We start from the raw sequence: 16,910 nt of genomic DNA, 5'->3' as shown, positions 1-16,910 counted from the left end.
GAAAATCCTGGGTGAAAAATAGCGTTTTTTTTTCAAATGGATTTCCATGAGAAATTGGTTTAAGATTTTGTATTCTGTTCCTCATTTGAATTTATGTTTAAGATATGACAGCATTGTTCTTTGTTATTGACAGTGTTATTCTTTGTTGCAGCAAAGTGTTAGTGTAATCTATTAGAAGTCAAACTTTTACACAGAGTCCTTGTGTATATGATGTAGGAAGATCTGCACAGGAACCTCTTCAACTCTCTTATTCCTCGGTGCAGCGCATCAATCGTCAGTCAACCTAATTGTAAACAAGCTGCGGTTTCACATACTTTTCTAGGTAAACAGATTTTTTTTATAACACATGAACTTGCTCATTAAAGCAGCACTGTATCTTTTTTGCAAGCCAAAGAAATGCACCTTAGTGTTAAAAAATGTAAAATATTTGGATTAAAAAAAACTTGTGCTTGCAGAGAGACTATTGTGTTTCAGCAGTTACAGAATTAGGGCACCCGAGCAACACATTTTCCCTGGATCTTTCAAGTAAACATTGAATGATCCAGAATCAAATCTCAGAGTGAACTCGTTTTATATTACTCTCTAAAGATATGTTGGCACAAAGTAGAAAATGCTTTCTGGGCTGATAGGTCTATTACAGGAACTGACGTGTTTATAACTGAGACTCCTATGCTGTGATACGGAAAGCAATTCTTATTTTGTTATATCTTATATTTTAATGTAGACTAAAAAACTGCAAGATATAATTGAATATAATTTGACTAGTTAGACTGACACATTATAAGTTCCATTCTAAAACATTAACGCTCTACCTGCATGTTAGTCAATGATCCATGACATTCAATTGTTTTTCTGAAGTCAAATGGGAACAACTGTTGCAAACATTAATCAACATGTTGGGTTAATCCTGCACCTTCATTGAAGAAGAGCAACAATCCTCAACATTTTAGGAAAACATCCCAGCTCTATATTAGTTATCTTCACTCTGTCATCTTCATGTGTGCATTGTATATTAAATTAAAAAGGCTTTACATTAGAAAACATATTACTTTTATCATTGAGGAAATTTGTTGTTTTTTCACTACCTTTCAACACGCTTACTGATTTACCTAAAACTGCAATTTATATTTATGAAACATAGTTTTCATGCACTATAAGCAAATTCAAAACTGTTCTAATAATTGACTGGATTACGGATTACATTGCGGATTTCTTCTCTTCAAATGCAAAATGAGGGCCCAGTTGAGTAAAGCTACAGTAATTTATGTTTGCCCACCCTTGATTGCCAGAGCCGTGTTAGCTCAGATGGCGAGGGCGTCTAGCTCCTGACTGGAAGGTCCCGGGTTCAATCCCAGGTAGGGGCAAGCGATGGAGCTCTATTTCCTTCCAGACAGCTCCCAGGTCCGCTCAGCCTGAATTAATATCAGGTGTTAATCCCTCCTGGGTTAATAGGCCGGCCGGAGCGTGATGCTGAATACATTACCTCCACTTCCAGTGTAGGATGGTCAAGAGAAAGTGGTGGCCCTTGCCCCCGATCTCCCATGGGCCTTTATGGCCTGAAAAGGGACCTAGTTACCTATGAGGGACATAGAGCTTAAAGTGAATATACATCCTTGGGATTTTTTAATGATTTTTTAGTGCACAGAGAGACAGGCTTGTAGTTGTTGGTTAGTGGCACAGTTATTTCTGGATCACTGACTACATCTGTACAGTATGTGTATTATTAGTCCTAGATTGATTAGTTGTCATATTCACTGAAGCCATGTTCCTTTATGCCTTCTGTAAAATCAAAGTTGTCAAGCAGATGTTTAATATTTCATTGATATCTCTAGGAGCATGGTGGTAAAAGGTACAGTTTGACATGCTCTCTCTGCTATTTCTGTGCCATACCAAGAAAATACAGTCAATAAAAGAAGCATTCACAAAATTACCTTAAGGGATTTATGTTGAGATAGAACAGTGTGGAGTGACTATTGACATCTATCTGTTTTCTATCCGTTTTATCCAATTCATGGTCAGGAGAGAGCTGGAGTCTTTCCTGGCAAGCAATAAGCTTAAGATAGCATAGGATAACATGCTCCCTGGATGGGATGCCAGTCCATCACAGGGCAAACGTTCATATAAGGTCTTATTTCCCAGAAGCCCATTAATCTACCAGTATGTCTTTGGACTGAGGGAGGAAGCTGGAGCACCAGGAAGAAACATACTCAAAGGGGAGATCTTAGAAATGCCATGCAGATAGCACCCCAGTAATTGAAACTAGGGCCCCAGCACTGTGAGGTAGTAATGCTAAATACTGTGCAACCATTCCTGTCCAACATATACATTATTTGTGAAAAGTATAAACAAAAACTGCTTTGAAGTTTTACTACTGATAATATCAGGGTGTTGAAAACAAGGTAACAGCATAATCAAAACAAAACTCTATAAGCTTATAATTATTTACAGTGGCACGAAACAGAGACTCACTGACAGACAAACAATTTATCTCATTGTTTAATTATACTAAATAATTTCACTCAGTAAATAAGTTGGTTGACATCTACGTTACAGTACCTCTGTCTGAACAGAAGGAACCACATTGATGAAACAGCGGATTTCCTGAACTTAAACTTTTTATAATGATGTACATCTGCTTTGTCTTTGAACTGTAACAACCTTTGAAGAAAGGATTTGTCAAAATGGGAGATCTGCTTAGATTCTCTTTCATCCATGCTACCACTGTTTGCTTTACTCAGTCTTGCTTTTTTAATATTCATACAGTATCTGTTATTTTCCCAAGTTGCAAATATCCTGCATCTAAATAATGGACTTATTTAAAAAATAGTTTTTTTGTAATTATCTTAATTGTATTTCGAAATGCACAATTAATAAAATCTATTGTTTCAAGATAGAATGGACGCATTAATTATGAATGAAATAGCATCACGTGGAATAAGAGTCATTTTGCCATATATATAATTAGTTGTTTTTATTTTATTTTAACCTAGCTGAAAAGTTTTCATTGGTAATACTCTACAAATGGCTATAGCTGTAAAAAGCTGTTACAGCTGTGGTCCCTGCCTTTCTTTTCATGTGAGGGGTGCAGTAAAACTGAAAAATGAAAATTTCCCTGAAAAAGGGAAACATTTCAGTGGTCATGGATGTGGGTCTGGATATTTGGGGCTCCTGGGCTGTTTGAGTCATAGTGTACTCAAGATGGCACAAGGGGTGGGGTGCTACTTTACAGAAGGAAAGAGCCTTCAGGTGTACAATAGAAGTCCTGTAGCGAAGATCTTCATGACTGCGTACCTGTGTTCAAGCACTCACTTGTGCCATTGGCTACTTTATGTTCATTCTTATTCACACTAAAGTTGAGCAATGCTGGCAGCTTCTGTTGCCTAAAATATCTGAGAACCCACGGACATTGTGGTAGTGTCATTGCAATACCAATAGCGGGAGGGTTCTGTGTAGCAAACATACTCTATATTAAAACATATGGTCTTATTGTAGTTTGTATTTTTACTTCCTACAGTTGTGGGATAAATATGCAAGAGTGGTCAATTACTTTTGTCATTTAAAATGTTGATAATATTGAAGCAATCCTTCAGTGATAAGATGATATCATCTCCACGGGAAACACCTTTCTGTAAATCTGCAAAGAGCTGACATTGTAGTCACTCACAAATAAAAACAATTGGACAGTGAACGATATAAATACTATAGACAGTGAGTGACAATCAATACAAAACATTATGTATTTCCCCTAAATTAAAATGCTTAATTTTAAATAGGCATGATAGGCATGAGTGTTTCAGACTGTCTATGGACAGAGGAAGAACAGAGAATGATGATAGTCTTATGGATGTTTATCTGCATCACTGGAGTTGTGACCATCCTTGGTTTAGCTGTGCAGAAATATCTGGCGAAGCAATAGGAAAAAAAAAGATCTTAGATTAATAGCTAGGCTGCTTCAAGGGGATTTTGTCAAGGTCTGTACGTTAGTAATTGGTAATTATGACTTTTTCCATCCTCCAGGTCCCCCAAAAAAGATATAAATAAACATTTCCGCCAAAGGCTCAAGTTTCATCGCAGCGAGGAGAGTAACAATAAATAAGACTTGCTGACCAAGCCAGAGCTGACTTTGAGACGCAGGATCTGACAGGAACACAATGGGGTGAGTACATGTTTCTTTTTACTGTAAAACACAGGGGATATGGAATGTTTCACAGGAAATAAGCTTTAATATCTTGTTTATATTCGTTTTATGTGGTGTAGGCATTAAAGTTACCTGTTTCGCTCACTACAGGACTCAGTGGTTCAGGTAGTCACCTCTAAATAATTCTTGCAGGACACAGTTTGTCTTTGAAACAACGAGTTGGACAGAATTGCAATATACTGCACCAAAAAGGAGAAAAAGATTATGTCTTGATTGCAGCAAAAAAGGGGAAGGAGAGTATTATCTTTTTTGGTTTCTGCACTGCTTTTGTTACAGTTATTTAAAAATGCTTTATGTTCCTAACTGATAATAGAACTGGAATATAATTGAGCATGATCAAACTTTAACTTCTTGTAAAATATGCATATTTATTTGCATATTTGCACCCGCCTGTACAGTTGACCAACAGAAAGTCAATATTATATTTGCCAATTTAAATATCACATCCCAAATGTGCTTGTTACTGATAGACTTGAGACATCTTCTGTTAATCATAATGAAATGTTAAGTGAGGACTTTGTCACTCTTCACATCTAGGCACAAGGAAAGTACAAGGTATTAATTGCAACAAGGAAAATGTCATTTTACATGTTATGATTTGTAGGAGTTTTTGTATACTTTAATCATCTGGATAGTATTAGTGAAGCAGTAAACAAGGCAACAGAAGACGGCGATGTACTGTACAGTTAAGGAACAAGTAAAAGTTTATTCCATGCTGAAAAGAGAAGAAAAGAAACACAACAAGATCTAAAAAGATTCCACAGCCGAAACGTTGTGTTTTCTTCTCTTTTCTTTTCTCTTTTCTTCTCTTTTCATGGAATAAATCTTTATTTTGCAGCCAGCCTATGTATTCTGATGCAGCTACCTACCTGAACTGTACAGTTAATACGGGAAAAGAGTTAGTATGTTACAATGTGGTAGTGGTGACACATTACTGAGATCAGCAGTGGTCTGGCTCAAGATCAACAAAGACACAAGAACCCAGCAACAGGTTTGAAACTGATGTGCATCAACAGCAACTCCTGAAGTGTGTCAGCTGTGTGGAGGCTTGCAGCATTGTCAGTAAAATATACAGTGCAACAGTCTACCGAAGACTACTGAAGAGCTCACTCATAGTATCTCAAATAACAAATGCAGCTCCTCATTCTCATTACATGCAGGGGTTTTTCTGGTAAGGTAAGCTCATAAACTCAGTTGGCACATTCAAAATGGGAAGGTAAAAAGTAGAATAAATAATAAAAATAAAAATCAGGTACTACAAAATGCATACACCAGTTCGTTCTCAGTTTTAGGATTAATTAATAGTGATTAAAATGTTACTTATGGACTTGTGTTCTAAAAGTGGGTTTTTTGCACTTTCTGTTTTGAGTATAGTTGCTCTGACAACATATGTCCCCATAAGAAGAATCCCTAAGTCTAGATATCTGTACACAGACATGTTAAGTTCTCACAACTTAGAAATATTTGACCTTAAGATATTTCTATCCCCCCTCCCCTACACCATAGTCGGTACTTCTTGGCCATGTGAATCTAAAAACCACAGTTTGTTGAAGGTCACTGTGTGAGCTAAACTGGAAAACTAAATATACAAACCAGAGACAGAGTGTCTCCATGCTCCCTCTATTAAAGCTTATCGTTACACCCAGATGTAAACAATATTAGAAGATATTGCTTTTTGTGATAATGCCACACGTAATGACACGTTAGTGTTATGTTAGGTGACACAACTGACCAGTGTGATCCAGAAACGAGAGGTTAACACTACAGAGTTACAAAAGTATATACTGTAGATTCCCACGGCCCAATCTGCTTGTTTCGTATTATTATATTAGTTTCGTTAATAGTCTGTTGGACTGTTACCAGCAAACAGAAGGTAAACATTGTTTCCAAGATTTTGCTTGATTCCTCTTGAAACCTAGCTTTATGCAATGTTTATAATAAAAATGGTGTTACGTAACAGTTGATGAGAAAGGGAAATTAAATGAGGTAAACACAGCTGTGTGGTGTGCGGTCATTTTAAAAATAAGCACTAAAGGAAGAGGTTGATGCTGTCAGAAGCTTTTTTAAAATTTCATATAAGAAATGTATAACCTGTATATTAGGTCAATGTTACCATGTGTAGATGTTGCAAAAACATACAGTGAAGTCCATGGCATGCATTAGGTTTCTAGCAAGCTAGAACTAAAATATTGTGAGTAGTTCTTACGAACTTTGAGTCACACCAAATGCCAAAACACTTAACTGTTGTTATCATAAAGTTAAAAAAGGGTTTGTCATAGTTTGGAATTCAGTTGATTTATATAAATGTCCACATTCCGCTGTGGAAATTCAAGTTCTTCACAGAATTTTGTAAGTGAAAAGTACCATATGACCACGATGCATCTTTGCTGTGCTCTTTTCTCCTGTGAATGTAAATAAAACTCTGCCCTCATGTATTATCTGTTGTCTGCCTAGAAATGTGAAGATAATTTATTATTATGTGTATGAACATAAAATGTAGAGGAAGCCCATCAGCCTACTGTATTTGCTCGTGTTTCCATTTATACAACTTAATGAAGTTGTGTAATTCAACAGATATACCTGTAAGATCTTTGAGGATTTCTTTCTGTTTTCTTCAAGCCTTTCAGACTTCCTGAAAAACAGGAAAAGCTTTAATTAATTTTAAGAAATTACCAAAAATGATCTGTAGAATTACCTGGACAGAGGTAAGGAGGAGTTCTAAGTGACTGAAGGACTACTCTCCTTGAAGCACTGTACAACACTCCCAGCTTTGTAACAGTATTTGATTATGGTGGTTGATATACAGATCCTCTAAATTTCTTCAGGCCATCAGACCATATTGTATGCATGCTGGCAATTCATTAGAGGTACGTTTTCAAAATTGTTCTTAATTTATGTGATGACTGTCTGTGACAGTTGCTCATTGTAGAGTGCAATTACAAAGTTTACAATTCAACTTCTTGTATTATAATGCATTAATGCTCTATACTCTATATAAGCTTTTAATTCTGTTTAATTTACCATGTCAATATTCCATATCTCTTTCTTGTGTTTCTGCTTTTATTATTATTTTTAGTTCCATAGTACAGGATAATCCAACATACAGCAGTTATATCCTATTTGGTAAAGCATTATGGGTAAATACTCTCCAATTGCATGCAGTGCATGTACAATTGATTAAAATCAAAGGTGATTATTATTTGATTTTTCATAGTGGGAAGCCTGAAGCACCACTGTCCCCTATCATGATTTCTGGCCTGCCTGGTCAAGGTTAGATGCTGAGAAACTTAAATTCTTTGGAAACCTGTGGATACTTGTACCTCTTATGTGGCAGCCAGCTCATCCATGAGACACTGACCAGAGCTGGCTGTAACATTTCACACAGCATACAACCTTGGTGCAATTACTGGCTGAAATTTTATCTCAAAACATCTGTCATTATTGGAAGACTCCGTGATTCGTTAGGTTTATTTATTCACTTGACAGATCCATTTATCCAACACATTTTAAAATGAATAGTGAAAGTGTTTGACACCTGTTATCACTTTAAACCACTTTGTGCGGTACTATGTGTCACACTTTCCACAGGCTATCTCTATCTAAGCTGTCAAAAGCCTTCTTGTATCCCCCTGCTTGCTCTTCCCTCCAGACATCATCGACCTGGATTTTTAATCACCATAGGATCATTCTGCTCCAGATAATTTCTGGATTCAGTTGTTGTGGTTTTTCAGATCTGTTTTCTTAAGTAGTTTTATTATTCACTCTCTTTTTTTTCCCTCTCTTGGGACTGTTTTTTTGTCTGCCAGGTATTGTTAGCTCAAACAGCCATTCAGTCAGCTCCTGAGACCCGGTCAGCTTCTCCAGTTCTGAGCACATGTTGTCAAAGCCCATTGATATCTGATCTCCTGCCCCTTGATGGCTTTTTTCAGATTTTATTCATCTTGAAGGGATGGATGTTAGTATCTGTGATCTGGGGTGTACTGTACGTGACTGAAAAAATTGTCTCTAGTGAGTTGAATGTGGTTGAGCATTTCTTTTAAATGTTCCTCTTAAATCATCTTTTCCATTTCTTTCTCATTTGTTGCCTCTGTCAGTTTTGCAATATCTCCACTTTGTAAGTGCACTAGGGAGAGCTTGCCAACTTACCTCCAAATTTACCTCCACTGACTGTGTAAAAAATAGGCTTTAGGTCACCTTTATGCCCTCTTTCCTCAGGCTTTTGCTGCTTTTTTGCCATCACAGTTTCTTCTGTTGTTTTGCTCTAGAGTCTTGATTTGCTTGTCATTCTCTTTGTACCGTGACAGTGAGGGGAGTAAACTATACGACAAAGCCAGGAAGAAGCAGGTGCAGAGACAAGAGTACTGTTTGAAATCTAAATGGTGAGTCCGTCAAAAGCTGATAAAAAAAGTCTAGAACAATTAGGACAGAGGAGTGTGAAGGAGAACAGGTGGTTAGTTTGTTGCAGAGGAAAAGAGATGCTTTGGTTTCTGCTTGTGACATCAATCACAGGTGTGCCAGCAGCTATTGTTTTAAAGACCTCCTGATATTGTTAATAGAATTGATATTGATGACCGTGGAGGACTTGAAATACTGCATTTATAATGCACAAAGCCAAACATGGCACCAGCAGATATGGAGCAGATGTCTGCACAGAGAAAGGGAGATCTTCCAGACTGTGCATTAAGCTATTTTTAAATCCCATACATCCTTCTTTCCAGGCTGACATTTATTCAAGAAAATATTTACACATACCTTTTTTCAGAATGTAAGAACATAAACAAATGTTATGATGAAAACGCTACACTAAACCCCTCTGAGTCACACTGTTCTAAACACAGGGCTAATGGAATAGAGTGTCAATTTATTTCCAGTATTATATAACATGTCAAAAAAACATAAGAATAGTTCCAAATGAGAGGTCCATGTGGTAGTTAGTAGATGGATATTTGATCCTGACCATTTCTCAAGATCCCTATCTAGCCATTTCCTGAAGGAAACTAGGTATCAGCTTCGACAACATGGCTGGGAAGAGTGTTCCATACACCTAAGACCCTTTGTTGAAGGGCCTCCTGTTTTTGGTTTTAAATACAATCCCAGTCTTCTCAGTTCATGTGTCTCTTTTTATTCAGAAGCATGCGAAACATGACTTTAGATAGAGCATGACCTACAGTATAATGTGAGAGTGTTCCGAGTGAGTCTTCAAATCAACTTATATTTTGGTGACATTTTGTTACAACCAAATGCTCCCAGTCGTCGTAAGTTGAAAGCAAAGGTATTAAATATTAGAAGTACTGTTTATGGGAGAAGGAAAGGCTTTGCTATTGTTTCTGTGAATTGTAACACGCTCCTTCAATTCCCAGACTTGACTCCTATTTTTGGAAGTCTTTCCAGAAAACAGTTTTTCTGCGATAGAGTGGAAAATAACAATTCAAGAGCAAAGTTCACCACAGAAATCTGGACAAGAAAAGAAACATTATATATATTTTCAAGTGATGAAAAAGAAAGTAAAACAATATAAAACAAAACTGAAACACGGTGTTCTCCAGTTTTCTAACATCTATGGTTTTGAAATATTGTAATAACACTTTTGGATCTTCACATTGTATTAATTCCTGTCAGAGCTGTTGGTAGCTTTTGTTTCTTTTTGGAGACTTCCAAATTAAACTCATTCTGATGGGGATAAATCTTATTTTGTAGTAATCTTTTTTTATTTTTTTGACTGTTTACTGTTTTATTTTTAAAGTTAACACTGACCATGAACTAAAAATAATGTATGTACATAAAGGACAGAGTTTATAGAATATAAAGCTTTTATTAATAATATTTCAGCAACAAAGTACCATTAAGTGAAAATGACTGAAAGTGTGTTTTATGGATACAAATGGTTTAATTATGGAATAATGGCAAATGTATCGAAACGGGGGATAACAGTTTAAAGATATTGTGCTTGAGATTCATCCCAAGATTATGTGAATAAGTGGCTACTGTAGAAAACAGTTTCCCAAATAGAAAAACAGAATGACAAAGGACCTACTTTATAAAGTCACTTAAAATAAACATCCAGTTAAAGAAATGGAGTGCAATGAAATGATTTAGCAAATATAAATGATAATAGGAAAGCCAAGAAAGAGAGAAGAATATTGTATTTATCTAAAATAATTATAAAAAGGTTTCCTCATGGTTACAAAACAAGCAGTTGCAACAAGCTATCTGCTGGACATTGACTCTGCACCACTCACTCTTGAAGCCATAAACAGGCATGACATTGCTTTTTGCAGCGTGTGGCCTTGTTATGATGCTCAGCGACATGTTGTCCTGAAGGACTAACCCTGCCTGTTTAGGATAAGTGGCCTTCTGTAACCCATCCAGTGTGTGATGGAGCCCCTCCACTCCTACCGAGGACATCAAGAAGCACGTCTTAGCACATCACATCAAGATTTAGATAGGAGTCTCCTAAATGTTCTGTATAAGCAGAGACCTCTTTGACATGGCTCCCATGATTAACAGGGCTTATAACAGCATGGAAGCGGTGCTACAAAGATGAGGGCTTAAAATATACTGTACCTAAACAACATGTTTTGAAGCATGAGAGGAGATCCTCCAATAAAAAAGGCCAAAAGATACATTTTTATACTTCCTGAAAACATTAATTTCTTGTTCTGATATCTGCTATTGAAAAGGAATATCATCTCTGAGAGGGTTTGTAGAAAATCTTTTCTAACAAAAGAGAAAGTATAAACACCCGCCTCTTGTTTTTTCATTAAACAGCCTTATGTAAACCATTGTCCATGTTCTTAATCTTAAAAAAATGTAAAGAATTTAATTTGCCCTGTCATACACGCATTAAGTTCAGATGTTTAATTGAGTGTTGTCAGCTCTTTGCTACATATATAGTATGTTGAACTTTTACATTTTCCAGTGGGTTTGTGCTCATACTGAAATGTTCCAAGTCCTGTCATAAAAACTTCTTTCTTTATTACAGTTTTTCAGCTGATTTATCTTAAATACAAGAGGATATACTGTACAACTTTAACAATATTAATGTTGGGGAAAGGCAGCGATATATAAAGTCTTCCAGAAGGCATTTTGCATTTATAATCTGAAGAATAAATTTACTTTTTAGACCCAGTATAATACAATATACAATACAAGATCTGTTAAAACAATACTGCTTTAGGGATATACTGTAAATTTTATTCATTGAATTTAGGAAGACAGAGTCTCATACATACTGTATGGTAAATAATGCAGTTTAACTCCTGCTTGACTACTGCAGTCATTTCTTAAACATCATAATATCATCCTTCTTCACAGATATTTGTTAAAAAAGGTTCACTCATGCTAATTTCAAAATCAAGCTTTGATTTTTCTAGAAAGGAAAAGAGCTTTGCAGGCCTATTTTAGCCTTTAGACAGTAACAGGTGGTTGAAAAATAATATGTGCATGTGTTCTGCTGAAACACAGACTATATAAATAAAGGAAAGATTTTTAATATTTAATACTGCTACATGTTTATTCCTAACATTATTAACTATGTATTGGGTACTTGAAAATTACTTTAGAACCCATTTTAATTTGGACTGCACTAGTGTGCATAGTAGACTAATTGCTGAGAACTATAAACAAGGCGGCACACTAAAGTATCTTGAGTGGATCTAATGGTAAAAAGTACTTTTCTGTGATTGCTTAATGGCAATAATTTAATTGAATTTTCAGGAACAGGCAGTAGAAGATATATCTATATTTAATGCACTGACATTTTATTGCCAGGCTTATCGTTTGATGTGTAAAGGACAGTATAGCCAAGCATAAAGGTATGATTACTTGATTGAAAAGTGCAGTAACAAGAAGAAAAATAATGTCCTGCTTTTTTAGTAATAATGAATGGACAAAGACTCCAATTTTGAACATTCTCAACATTCTATTGATCTCTCTAGAATTTATGCATACAGTATAGTGGTTTTCTTACTGGAGACAATGAAATGGATTCCTTTATGCTAATGGAAACATATCAGGCATACAGTACATATCCCTTTGTAGCTACTGTATACTGCCATGAACTCTGTAATCGATTGAACTCTCTGTGTAAACATTTGAGAAGCTTAGTTGTAGCTAGTGTGTGTTCTTACCAGTTTTTTAAATTTTAATTATTTTCTTCAGCATTAAAATGCTGGCTTGAATGAATCTACATCTGGAGATTGTCAGTCTAAAATTCTCTACTTTTTTTTTTTACTCTGGATGAGCTCTTCTGGTTCTACTGGCTGTATGGTTCGGGTCATTGTCATGTTTTATGATAAACCAGTAAGTATGGAAACATTTTCTTCTACTTAAGCAGAAAGATGTTCTGTAAACACCCACATTTTAACTGCTGCTTCCATTAGCCAGCTCCAGTAGTGATCTTGCATCCTCAAGCCAGTCCACCCTTCACAGATTAGTTGGAACATCTGGACTTTTTTTCCACACTTTAACCATTCAGTCACATTTTATAAAGGTTTATCTTGGTCTCATCTACCCTCATCCTGAAGCATGGCGGAGGTAATGTCATGACCTGCTATACTTGTGTTGTATGAGTGTGTAGTTTGTTTAACTTTACCTTTACATAAAATGACTGTATATGTTAACGTTATATGTTATGTTACTTCTATAATGTACAAGTATTCAAAGAAACATCCACTAAAGAAACATTCCCACTGTTTTTTATAGAATTCCCTCAGAGACACATGTCCTCACTTTACAGCACAAACACGCAAGCCATTATTTTCACAAGGGTTTCATTTTTAGATTTTTATTTTTAATGACTCTTTATTTGTCCTTTTAAATAGAAGGGGCTGTATAATTAATCATAAAACCCCTGTCCACAGGCCTGAGGTGACAAAATGGAAATAGTGGACATGACTGTAGCAAATGACAGCTCATTGGCATCTCTAATTCTCAGTAGTATTGCTAAAAAACTGTGGCAATATAGAAAAAATAGAACAGTTCATAAGACGAAATTAAACAGAACAGCTCAATGTGATTTTTCTATGATCTATGTGATAATAAATGCAAAAATAATAACTACGTTTCAAGTCACACCAGGAATCATGCCTGTCAGTGGAGTAAATTGTCAGTTTTACAGCTTATTATGGGATGTGGAATTCAAGAATACTTACTGTACAAAAATTCAAACGTGAAAACTTGTTCCCTCATACATTTTTCATACATTTTCATCAAATAGCTTTGATAATGAAATGCCAGTAAAGATTACAGACAAGATGAATAATTTATGTATTTTGCAATATGTCTTTGTTTAAAAAGGAATGCTGTACTTTTAGGACATGCTAAGTTCCTGTTATTTGTTCAATACCCACTGAGGTGTTGGTTATTGAGTGGGCAGGATCAGGATCAGGATCAGTTGTGCTTCAGTAGTTGTCCTGAAGGTCTCAGTGTTACATCCCTCGATTTTCTAACCACTTTATCCAATACAGGGCTTGAGGGGGAGCCGGATGCAAGGCAGAATACACACTGGATGGGAGGTCAATCCATCGCAGGGCACACAGAGACACATAACACCAACAGACACACACCAGAAGCTAATTAACCCACTAGTGTGTCTTTGCACTGTGGGAGGAAAATGGAGCACCTGGAAGAAACCCATGCAAACATGGGGAGAAAATACCAAACTCCAAACAGGATCTCAGGGTTCTGTAAAGTTTATTCCACCCAAGTAAAGCTCTCACTTCTTCAAGCCAATTGATTGCTCAATAAGGCAAATGGTGGTTTGAATACACTTACAAAACCATCAGGGCTGCAGCTCTCTACAGCACTACTGCAGCACTACTTGAAGTGGCGATTTATCATAGTGTCTGAGAGCTATCCTGGCTTGAGCAGCAAAAAGCTTTTTATTCTTGTGTAGCTTCTTTAAATCTCTCAAAGTAGCTTATAGAGGGGAATGGGAAAAAATACATTCTGGTGTTCCATATTCGGTTGTGCGCATCAGAGGAGCAGATCAAGAGAACAGGATGGCTTTAATTTTGAAATGGGCCTTTCAGATCAGTGGGGTGTAACAGCCATGCACAATCAATCAGTACTAGATTGTTTAACATTGTATATTTGGATGAAAGTGCTTAAACGCTGGATGATTTGAGCTATCTACTGTACTTACCCAATGTTCATCAATGTTCAAGTTGAGAATACTGCATCTTTTTCTGAAATCCACAACATGCCACAGAAATGAAGTCAGTTTACCTTTATTGTTTCATGGTGATTGTGGTGGGGAGACTGCATAGATCTTAAAATGCTTTGATATTTTTTCTGTTCCAATCAATTTGTTCAAGCCTGTGCTTGATGGGACTTAGAGTTAGTAAATTAAAACCTATTCTCTATTTAAGAAATAGCTAGTGATTCAGTAACCTCTGTCAGTGTAATAGTTTGTAGTCAGAAATAATGCTGCCTCTTTTAATAAGGCCTCAAATATTAGAGCCCAAATCTGTATCTAAATCAGTGTGAATTAGATGACTACAAATTTAACAAGGTATTTTTTCATTTGCAAGATCATTTTAACCTGATGAATGCAATATCCACACTTTCCATTTAATTGAAAAGGAAATCCAAAGTTGTATGCATGCTTTGCCATCACAAACATTTGGTTTCTTTCATCGCTTGTGGAATATATTAAATTATTGCTGCAATAAAATCAGTGAAGATATCCAAGCACTCCATACTCTTGATCCTGAATTTGCACTTATACCCTGAAATGTGCAACTAAGTGATATATTTCAAGGGTGTACAGCTTTCTGAACATGGTCCTTCAGCTGCATGGTAACTGCGCTGAAGTCATGTGACATGGTACAGTAAATGCCACTGTAGGAAAGAGATGAGCCTGAAATAAGGGAGTGAGTCAACACTGATGATGGGACATCCCCATAGTGATGGGACATTTTTAGAGGAACATTATTTCTAATAAGGTGTGTAATAAGGTGTATATACAGTATTGAGTGTTTGGACCTTTGGTTTGGCTTATTACATTTAAATGCTGTAATGGATGTGTTTTAGAATAGAATATTGTTCACTGTTTTCATATCGAGTGCTGTCTCTCTCTCTTTACTCATCATGTCACACAGCTAGCAAAATAAAAGAGTGACAAAAAACTAAGGCCACTCTAGAATCTGAGTTTTTTTTAACTGAATTTTCATTTATCTAATTGTTTTGCCCTTTTAAAAAAGAGGAAAAATATTCTGGTTTTCATCTGTCCTTCTAGCATCTGCAGAACCATAAATCCTGCCTCTAATTTTTATAGCCTTACAAGAGGACTTCATTGTTTTAATTGAAAACAACTGCTTAACATTCAAACTGCTGGGCTGCACTGTGTTGTAAAGACAGCAGTTATTCTCCTGTTACATCTTAAATCATCTTCACAACAATACATTTTTCTAACTGTCTTGGCAGTATCACTTTGCAGTATAAAACAAACCAAAATCAATTTTTATTTTGAGAATTCAAAGCTATTATAAGTAACCACAATTTTCCCACACCTATTTGACACTAACCTTTTTGTTCAAACAGCTCGAATGTACTTTATGTACTGTACCCCACAACCTACAGGAGATGCTAGACAACTAATTTATTTTTAGTAATTTTAGTAATAGTAAACACAATATTACCAGGCAACAAGTATTACTGGCTCCAAACAGCAGTCAAGCACGAGTAAAGTACAAGTAAAGTATACAGTACATCTAAATGCGTGTTATAACACAGGATCTTAACCAAACTAAAACAAGTATATATTATAATCTGTTTGAGTTAGAACATTTAAAATGCATTCAAAGGCAATAGTGTACAGCTGTATGCTACTGACCACCAAATGTGAATATGAACTATAATGCAGTCTTATATAATGAAATCAGAAATTCATGAAGAATGTAGTGGTCATAATGGGAGAATTTAATTTTTGTCACATAAAGGATATCAGCAGTTTAAACTGAAACTTTAGACATAGCCAGCAATTGTGTTCTTAGTCAGATTGCCAGAGCACCTACAGTAATACAGGGAAGGTTAGTATTGATATAGACTCTCCAAGCCATTATGATAGAGTAAAGCAGAGTGGGTGATAGTGGAAATGATAATATTGAATGTTTTGAATAATATGTGGATACTTTGCAGTTATATTCCAACATAAATGTTTATAATTTCAGAGCAACAGACTTTGAAGAAATCATACAGGTGTTAAGAAAGTAGAAATGGAATCAGTAGTAAAAGATGGCAACAGTTTAAAAAATATTCTTCCTGGAACATGGAACAGATTCAGCTTAGAATTAAAAGGTAGTGGTCTGGGTGGTTAATCAATTGAACATAATAAAGAAGAAAGTTAACACTTTATAAAGTGATTAAAAAACGTAAAAGCATGAGGGCTGATTTCATTAGTGGAGTACCAAGGCAATCTATAAGATGACCATTGCTCTTGTTAATTAACATCAATGATCAAAGTGCTTTTCTTACTTTGCGTGATTGCTTTGACAAGCAGGCATGAATCATGCAACAGCTTATAAGCCATAGCTACCACTCCTTTTAATATTTTGATTTTAAATCAGTTGGTATGATATCAATTATTCTTAATGTAGTGATGCAAATCACCCTTGTGATGAATTCTTAACAAAGAACAAATTACATCCAAAGAAAAAAGTTTATACTATATTCTGGTTAAGAGGAATTAATGTGTAAAGAAGATATTTAC

The 16,910-nt window shown here is 35.8% G+C and overlaps 1 protein-coding gene across 4 annotated transcripts in view; it reads left to right on the top strand.

The window, feature by feature from the left end:
- Positions 1–4,054: 4,054 nt before the first annotated feature.
- Positions 4,055–16,910, top strand: part of LOC102682301 (cGMP-specific 3',5'-cyclic phosphodiesterase) — a 65,504-nt gene continuing 52,648 nt past the window's right edge. The window contains exons 1-2 of one of the 4 annotated variants that reach the window (XM_069191991.1): positions 4,106–4,156; positions 8,503–8,577. In XM_069191991.1, the coding sequence (XP_069048092.1) occupies positions 4,152–4,156; positions 8,503–8,577 (80 nt within the window). In that variant the 5' untranslated portion in view covers positions 4,106–4,151. Of the gene's footprint in view, positions 4,157–8,502; positions 8,578–16,910 lie in introns of all 4 variants that reach the window. The other 3 variants (XM_015345952.2, XM_069192008.1, XM_015345953.2) reach the window with 3 other exon arrangements.

This window comes from Lepisosteus oculatus, chromosome 1 (assembly GCF_040954835.1).
Source record: "Lepisosteus oculatus isolate fLepOcu1 chromosome 1, fLepOcu1.hap2, whole genome shotgun sequence".
Classification (NCBI taxonomy): domain Eukaryota; kingdom Metazoa; phylum Chordata; class Actinopteri; order Semionotiformes; family Lepisosteidae; genus Lepisosteus; species Lepisosteus oculatus.
This window is presented reverse-complemented; position numbering and strand designations above follow the sequence as displayed.